At 42.7% G+C, this 9,588-nt stretch overlaps 1 protein-coding gene across 1 annotated transcript; it reads left to right on the plus strand.

Annotated features, from left to right (window-relative positions):
* The first annotated feature begins 1,036 nt into the window (after positions 1-1,036).
* LOC149622724 (uncharacterized) lies at positions 1,037-2,415 on the plus strand. The gene is made up of 2 exons (XM_089853509.1): positions 1,037-1,523; positions 1,637-2,415. Exons 1-2 carry the CDS (start codon positions 1,037-1,039, stop codon positions 2,413-2,415), a joined length of 1,266 nt encoding a protein of 421 aa, XP_089709635.1.
* The last annotated feature ends 7,173 nt before the right edge of the window (positions 2,416-9,588 follow it).

Raw genomic sequence — 9,588 nt, forward strand, 5'->3', positions numbered from 1 at the left:
AATAGAAGTACCAAGGATTCTCCATCTGGCTGCAGCGATACCAAAAGCGTTTTCACTGCAACGCCTAAACAAATTGTGTAAATTCTTATTAGGTATTTATACTCCATCAGCTATGTGAACGACATCTACCTGGCTCTGCTTAATCGGTAGTTGAATATTCGTTTTATGTCGTTTAAACTGCCTCTTTGATATGGTCTCATGAATGTTGGAAGGAGCTGAAAAGCTTCATCTCCGAAAAGCACATGTGGAACTTTTATATTCGACCCTGGTAAAGCCATATCTTCTGGAAATTGCACAGTTCCATCTTGCAAAGATTTACCGAAAGCTGAAGCCTTGAATACACCACCGTCTGATGTGGACACATAGGCTCCAATTTCAACAGTTATGAATTTATAACTGACATCTACTACCGCCATTAACACAATTGAGTTGAATCCCTGTATTTGTATTAACGATTTGATTACCATTTTAAATGGGTCCCTAATGAACAACTTACTTTGTAGTTATGATAATGTGAACCTTGGCCACTACGCGAGAGTCGTTGGAACTTTCAGTCAACGACATGAAAGCTTGGACCGATTCCACTATCGTCCTCGGTTGGATCAAGTCATGTCCAAGCCGCTGGAAAACGTTCGTTGCCAATCGGGTCGCTAGAATTCAAGAAAGTATTCCGTCACTTCAATGGGGTCACGTACCAGGTTGCGAGAATCCAGCGGATATCGCCTCCAGGGGAATCGCTGTCGCCAATTTAGTCAACCAAAAGCTGCGGCTGAAGGGACTATCATGGTTGGCCGACAATGAAAGCGTTCCGAATGAAATAAGGCAAATCTCCGCCGCTTGTTCCATAGAGTGTCTCGAAGAGGAAGCCAAACGCAACCTAGTAGTTTCAACAACCCAGACAAAGGACAACTCAATTTTTGCGAGATAATCAACACTTCTTCGTCTACGGCGCATAATAGCCTGGATTCGTCGGTTCATTAACAATACTCTCTCTAGGCATCGAAAGAAGATAAATCCTCAATCGCTCATCTTAACAATGATTGGTCCACTTCAATCCCAAGAATTGGAAGCCGCACTACGGACATTAATCATAATTGCCCAAGGCACGACATTTGCGAACGAAATAGCCGGTACACCGTTGACCAACACCAGCAAAATACTATGTCTGCGTCCCGAACTAGACACCAATGGAATTCTGAGAGTTGGGGGACGACTAAATTACGCTAATATTACATCTGCTATGAAACATCCGATCATCCTACCACGTCATCATCGACTCACAGAACTACTTATCCATGAAATTCATGTACAACATTTCCATGCTGGCGCTCTAATGGTCCAAGGAATATTGTCATTGAATTATTGGATTATAAGAAGCCGAGACGCCATACGGTTCCAGACTCGGAAGTGCGTTACTTGCACAAGACATAGAGCTTCAACCGTAACCCAATTAATGGGTGACTTGCCGAAGTCAAGAGTACAGTACAGTCGGGCCTTTCTGAAAACTTGCGTCGACTATGCGGGTCCGTTCCTGTTACGCCCCATCTCAAAAAGCAAGACCACATTCAAAACCTATCTGGCACTCTTTGTATGCTATGTGACGTGCGACTAACATCTGGAAATGGTCTCCTCTCAGACAACCGACGCCTTGCAGCCCTAAGGAGATTCACATCAAGACGTGGCAAACCAATTGAGATATACAGTGATTGCGGTACTAACTTCGTCGGGGCTGCCAGAGAACTTAAGGAATTTGCACAAATAATCCAGTCCGAGCATCATAATGAAGCTGTCACCAACCATCTATCTGGACAGGGTATACAATGGCATTTCAACCCGGCGGGCGCCCCTCATTTTGGCGGCTTATGGGAAGCGGGCGTCAAGTCCGTCAATCATCATCTGCATAGAGTCGTTGGCTCCACCAGACTTACGTACGAGGAATTTGCAACAATCATCACCCAGATAGAAGGAAGTCTTAACTCAAGGCCTCTCACTCCGCTCTCATCCGATCCAAATGATCTCGAAGTCCTAACACCAGCTCACTTTCTAATCGGAGAATCCCTGCAATCTATTCCCGATCCTGATCTAGGCCACCTACCTACGAACAGACTAAATCGTTGGCAACTACTCCAAAAACTTAAGCAAGATGTGCATAAACGATGGCTCCGAGAGTTTATCAGTAGATTACAACAAACACCAAAATGGATGACGCAACAAAGGAACTTTCAGATCGGTGACATGGTCCTCGTCAAATCCGACATCGAACCTTCCGCACGTTGGCCGCTAGCTCGAGTCATTCAAATACATCCAGGTCAAGATGGCTGCACGAGAGTTGTTACGCTACGTACCAGTGAAGGCGAAATCAAGAGACCCATCGTTAAATTATGCCTCTTGCCGTTTGACACCGAAGATAGTTAAGCTCTCATGTTAAAGGAATACCGAACTGATTTAAAAATTATCTGAAATCTAAAGAAAACCTTAATTTTTGAGAGTTTAAAGTCTTCTGATTCCAAAAATATGCTTAATAAATATTTAAATATCAGGGAAAACACAGAAAAAACACTCCGAAAACTTGAAATTTGGGGGAAAAAGCAAATTTGCGGAGAAAATATTTGGCGGGTTTTTCTCCTCGCTACGTCACTCACGGCATCTCGTGGAAAAGCCAAGCGCGTGCGCCCGAGACTCTCGGAGCCTACTAATGCCGCGCGAATCTGAATAAAATAGGCTTAACGCGGCGCTGAGACACTAACAGGCGTCACGTGAGCAACATCTAGAGTGAAAATTTCTCCTTACTACGTCATCAAACGAAACAAAATTTAACTAGGCCTTTTCCAAACACAAAACTTTGATTGCAATTTTATAACTTTCTAAGAAACCAAAAACTAAAGTAAATATATCATAATAAACTAGATTTATCAAGGATTTTTTTCGTATTTTAAGTTTGTGGATGACGAAAATTATGGCACTAACTCTTTAAGTCAGTTAATACGGTCGTATTAAGGCCGGTAGGATGTTCAGTTTATAACACTAATTTGTTAATTGCCAGTCAGAAGCCTAAAACCGATATTGTAAAAAATATAATGTTTTTTATCATAGCGATTTACTTTTTGGTAGATTGACTGTATTTTTTAGCCTTAATATATAACCAAGTAATAAAAACAATTTTAGTTAGTGTTCATTAAATGCCTGAGTGGTTCATTTCGTTAGGTGGTTCCGCGCGTCCGCGTATTCAGTCGCTCAACTACGGGACTTGGCGACTAGACACGAACATTTTTTATCAACTACAATTTATGGAAGACCTGCTTCGTAACTGTCACAAAAGCCCCATATAGTACACATATTTGGGTGAAAATATCTCCTCTATGAAACTGGATATTTCACCACATAAAAATAGCCAAGCACGGGCCTAGATATCTCGGAAGCTCCGGTGCTGTACATGGCTATATTTGTACATCTAAAACTAACCGTAATATTATCTTCTTTGATTAATTACAGACCAATATAATCGTTCTGAGTTGGGGAGCCCTATTATGTTGTGCTTAAACCCCTGTTACAAGTACATGATTAAATGATAGTGTCAAGCGTAGACTATATTTGCAGTGCAAAAGAGTCGTTGAAGGGTTATTAATTCGAGTGGTGTGCCGTTGATTCGCAGTTCAAACTTATATAATTTTCGTTGCCTTTGTTGTATCTTTGCAGACACACACTCAAATGATGCGCATAATTATTTTTTTCTGTAGAATATTTAATCGGAAATCAATTTCTACATAGTTGGATCGGTCTGCATTAGAGAGGAATGCATAAAAACAGGTAAATTCGAGTAATTATACAACAATTAAATGGTAAGCACGTTTGCTTTGATTTGCAAACTGCGAAAGTGGTAACCTGGTGTGTAACAACAAACACACAAAGATACGGCCGAAACAAAACCCCTCCGTGATGACATTTATTGTATGGCTATTCTTGAGGAGCTAAATACAAGTTGGGAAAACCAAAATATTACCTCTCCGAGTCAAGAGGTCTATTACTACAAACTTATTTACCTAGATATGGAATTATTTCTCTTTTTTGGAGTAAAATTTACGAAATATTGAAGCAGTATTCCAAGCATAGCGAATATACAGTAAAGCAGACGACATTTTACATCCAATATGGATAAATCTTGGACACATGGAAATCAGTCAATGGGGAAAAGAACAGGAAATGAAGTCTACGCTTCAGCTGTTTACCGCATATACTGATAGCTACATTCACAACTGGTTTGCAGTGAAAACACTGTCGTCTCGTCTCACCTCAATAATCTTAGTTTTCCAACATGAATGTTAACGTTAAATAACACCAAAGCTAAATTGTAGCTAGACGCACTAATAGTGTTAGTTATTCGCCTTATTGAACGTTACATCGTTTTAAAAAAGAACAATTAAACTATCTTGAGAGACTTGACTAATATTGGCGTTTGAAATGAAGCACACGCCGGTTGCTTCGCCTTACTAAAATAGGTAGTATATAAGGGTTTCGAATCGCAGCTATGGACAAGAACAGCGCAATTGCGTGAACCTTTGGTGGAAGCCCCACCTTAGGGAGGCCGGACGTTTCTCGTAACCCTGGCCGATCGCCGCGTATGTCTTAACCTTAAGGATGATGATGGAGTAGAAGCCAGGTGTGCAGACTGGTGTCCATGTGGGATGGACAAAAACAATGACCAGAAGGTGGTGGTGTGTAGAAACCAGTGTGTACAGACTGGTGTCCATGTGGGATGGACAAAGACTAGAAGATGGTGGGGATTAGAAGCCAGTGTTTACAGACTGGTGTTCCATGTGGGATGGACAAAGACCAGAAGATGGTGGTGTGTAGAAGCCAGTGTGTACAGACTGGTGTCCAAGTGGGATGGACAAAGACCAGAAAATGGTGGTGTGTAGAAGCCAGTGTGTACAGACTGGTGTCCGTGTGGCATGGAAAAAGTGCCAAAATGATGGTGGACTATAGAAGCCAGTGGGTAAAGACTGGTGTCCATATGAGATGGACAAATAGGCAGAGGATGGTGGTGTTAGACACGTAATGGATAATAGCTATGGTAAGTGGAATACAATTTTCCAAATTTCCGGGAACTGTAAATGCGGTCCGGAATTTGGGAAAACGTTTGCTCCGATTTGAAAACTGCGAACGCGGTCCCCTGGGGTGTTAGTCAATAACAACAGACAGACACACACACAGACAGACAGACAGACAGACACACAGACAGACAAGTCGAAATTAGAACCTCTCCGTGATATACGTCACTCGGAGAGGTAAAAACCCAAATTTTGGTAGCGTAGATGAATTTTTCAGAAACGTTTCACTGAAAAGTTGGGGTGGATATTTTCCAAACATGAATGTAACTTAAAAGCGAAATCAGAGAAGGATGCATTATTCTGGTAATTTCAAAAGGCTTAGTGCCTAGTATAGAATATTTCAATGAAAGAAAGATTGCTTGCGATTGTGGAAACAGATCGGAAACCGGGGAAATTAATGGCTACCTTGTAGGCGTTCGTTTTGCGCATAGGCGATTTGGGTATGTTATCCGTTGCTTTGCCGCAAAATCTCGCGACGACAACCGCAAGGCTTTAAAGGCCGGTAAAAGAAAATACCTGATCATTTGGTGGCTGAATGTGTAAAGACTTTTGTAGTCACTACGATGACGAGCAGGTATTGATTACCCTTGGAGCTGCGGGTATAGGGACCCATGAGATCACAGGTCACTAATTACCACGGCCTTTCGCTGCGAACGCTTGATAGCAGCCCGGGCTTTAATTGTGCTGATGGCTTCGATTTTTGACACATCTCACAACCCCGAACATACTTTAAAACGTCGCGCTTCATACCCGACCACGTGACTCGGGATTGTAAACGTTTATACGTTTTACAAACACCCAGGTGGCCGTCAAGGGGCTCGTCGTGAAAATATTTGATTACCTCTAGTCTTAAGCTTCGAGGTATTACCACCTTCCAAGCTTTCTCTAGGGCATCCTCATCCTCCTCGTCCCATGGTGCAAAGTATCTTAATAGCAACCCATCCTTATCCAATATATACTGATCTGAAACTGCCCCGGCTTGAGCCGCCGTTTCCGGGTCTACAGAGCTTCTAACCCGCTCTAATTCCTGGATTAAACTAGATAACTCCCTATAGGCCCTTTCGCAAAGGCGCTTTTAGCTCAAGCTAATTGCCCATAGAACAGAATGCAGTTCCCGCTTCCAAATTACTCGATAAGCGTCTGCTTTACGCCGTCAGCTTCAGCTTCCGCGAATTCGTTCACATAAACGCTGGTATGGTCGCGCTGATTCTTGAATCTTATCACTGGCGTCAAGAAAATAGAGGACGAACACAGGGAGAGCAGCCAACTTATAAATAATAGGCAAATTTTGAAATAAAAATGCTTATATATATTATTATTTGGCGTACATTATGTAGAAAAATCTAATAAATGTGATCGCGATAAAAGAGCTAAATATTGATAAATTTGATGCTAAACCATAGGAAAACTTCGACATAGCCAAAAAATATCGGATATTTTAGGACGTTTCCTGAAATTATAGGATAATATAGGACATGATAGATTTAAATAGGAATTGTGAGAAGATGGAAATCGAGGTAAAGTTTTGCTAAGGCTAAACCAAAATTTTCAATTTATTTCGCTCTCTATTCAGCTTTTAAAGCCTTTTCGTCGACTTTATTTTAGAGACATGTTACCCACCCAAGCACGAAAAGTTCGTTTCTGTGCGTTTTAGTAGACGACAAAAGATAACGCTTATCAGCTATATATCTAGCAGCGATAGATCGAGGCTGACTCCGACAATCAGCCTCTGCTACCAGCCTACGCCCGCATGAAACCCGCCTAAGCTCTATTGAGAACAGTCATAGAAGACGCCGAGAGTGAAATCCGCCTACTCTCTCAGCAATCAGCTTGAGCTAAAAGCGCCATTGCGAACGGGCCTTATCAGTAACTTGGGATTTTATTATGGTTTCTCTATTAAAGGGTAAACCCAACTTGGGTTTGTCACCCCCTACTGTTGCTACCAATGTGACGGCTTCTTCGTCGGCCAAATTGATTTCGATTGGAGCCCGACTTAGAGCATCGGCTACCAAATTTAATTTACCAGGGCGGTATCCTATCTCGTAATTAAATAGTTCGAGGCCTAGAGACCAGTGGGCTAATCTACCCACTGGTTCCTTCATCTTCTTGAGCCATTGAAGGGCCTGATGGTCGGTTTCGATTATCACATCAGTACCTTCAACATACATTTTAAATTTCTTAAGAGCAAATACTACTGCAAGACATTCCAACTCCGTAGTGGAATAATTACGCTCAGCTGGAGTCAGCCCACGACTTTTAAACCAGATAGGCATTAATCCTCTATCTGTCTCTTGTGCAGATAGCTACTAGCATCGGTTTGAATAAGAAATTTGTTATTCAAATCCGGGAGAGCTAATTCCGAGGTACTCTTTACTTTTTCCACTAATTCCCGCATAGCGTTGGTATGGATTTCCTCCCAACGCCGCGTGGAATCCTTCTTAAATAGGTTATACAAAGGACGAGCTATTCCGCAAAGTTTGGTATAAACTGTCGGTAATAACCTATCATGCCAAGAAATCTTAGTAATGATTTCACGTCTCGAGGGTTCGGGAATTCCTCAATCACTCGAAACTTATCCGGGTTTGGCATACAGCGCCCTGGACCAACCTAATAACCGAGAAGATTAACGGTATTTATGCAAAGTTGCACCTTGCTCGGATTAATAGTTAATCCGGCATCTTTAACGCGGCCTAGAGTTTCTCGAATGTGAATCAAATGATCCTCAAACGTCTCGGAATATATGGTGATCATCATAAAAACCGAGAGCGAAATTCCATTTACAGGCTCCTAACACACGGTCAACTAATCGCATGAAAGATGCCGGTGCGTTTTTAAGTCCAAAGGGCATCTTTAGAAATTCGTTAAGTCCCCTATGGCACACGAAAGCTGTGCTTTGTATATCGCTATCTTTCATCCTCACTTGGAGGAAACCCTTTGTGAGATCTATTGTCGTCAAATACCGCGCCTTCCCTAAGTACGCTAAATTATCAAGTATCGAAGGCATTGGACGTCATTTAACCTCCGCACCTCTACACAAAGCCGTTTGATCTCACCCGGCTTTGGGTTAGCTTTTTCAACAAGTACAATTGGGGACGCCCAGGGACTATTCGATGGTCGTATAACTCCCAATTCCAACAACTCATCAATAGCCCTGTCGATCTCCTCCCTCTTCTTGTTGCTAATCGGACGGGGATGGCACGCTATAGGCCTAGCGTCGCCCGTCTCTATAGAGTGCTCAATTAGCGAGGTTTCGCCAGGTTTCTTTGTGAATATACTTTGGAATTCCGAAAGCATATCCACCAACCTAGCTCTTTCATCTTTGCTACAGGTCGATTTCGACGCTAAAGCTTTTAACACATTTAAGGGGTCTTTTTCGCTTTTGACGATTTCGCCAAAGCAATTAGACGCCCCTATTTCCATTTCTTCGGTATCGAACGGGATGACTTTTTGAGGGAAGGGGCCGATTGACCACCCACCTTCACTTACCCTAATGTCTATCCCCGTTCCTCGAAGAACATCTCTCCCAAAAATAACTGAGGGTGTAAGACCTCGGACAATAAGAAAGCGCTGCCTTCTTTTCCCTCCGGGCCAATATACCTGGAGACGGATATCTCCGGCTACGCGGCATGTGCCGCGACCGAATCTAACCATTGTCCTATTAGCTTTTATCGCCATTTTTCGTTCTTCAAACATGGGTATGAATTCATTGCCCAAAGAAACTGACGATCCGCTATCTAACAAGCCAAAGAACGATTGCCCCATAGATTGAAATCTCAATAATGTGGGAGTTTTCCCGCCAAAATCGGAAAAGCGATTAACCGAGCGCGCGAAAATCCCAAGTTTTCGAATTTCTTGCCTGGATTTGGCCCTCGTTATTTTGGTTTCAATTTTATCACGAGACCCCTCACAGGAATAATTTGGATTTCCGATTATCTTGGTTGCCTCGTTTGCCCATTTTCCCGGATTAGTACAATCCCTTTTAAAATGGCGCGGTTGGTTGCACTTGTAACAGCGCCCAATACCCCGATTACCTCTCCTTTGGACCGGATTTCCGCCATTGGAATGTGCACTAAAAGTTAGACCAGAAATATTACCTGAGCGAGTATTTACTCCGCTCATCACTTGTCTCTGTACTCCAAAATAAGAGTACGGATCTAAGGCTGCCAATCCTACTCTCACCTGGTTTCCCGCAAATGCATTTGCATCCGCAGAAACAGACATACTGACGGCTTTACGAACCGATTGATGCGATTGCTCAATCGTAGCGCTTGCCCCATATGCTAAACCATGTTCCCAGGATTCCGCCATTGACGGAGGGGGTCTGTACATTACCTCGGCCAGGAGATCAGATTGAATAATCTTAGCCTCCTCAGCCAATTCAGCAAGGGTAGCGAAAGCTTTCTTCCTTAGCATTCTACGGTATGTCGGATGACACTGCCATAGGACTCGCTGAATTTTTCTGTTCTGATATCCAACTCAA

Source organism: Phalangium opilio, unplaced genomic scaffold (genome assembly GCF_054372755.1).
Source record: "Phalangium opilio isolate 3A_F unplaced genomic scaffold, DU_Popi_V2 ptg000118l_1, whole genome shotgun sequence".
Classification (NCBI taxonomy): Eukaryota; Metazoa; Arthropoda; class Arachnida; order Opiliones; family Phalangiidae; genus Phalangium; species Phalangium opilio.

What these genes read in the sequence shown, in the direction of transcription:
- LOC149622724 (XM_089853509.1), top strand. Translation starts at nt 1,037, where the DNA reads ATGATTGGTCCACTTCAATCCCAAGAATTGGAAGCCGCACTACGGACA. An exon ending in AACTTGCGTCGACTATGCGG is followed by an intron (nt 1,524 to 1,636) that starts GTCCGTTCCTGT and finishes GTCTCCTCTCAG; the next exon opens with ACAACCGACGCCTTGCAGCC.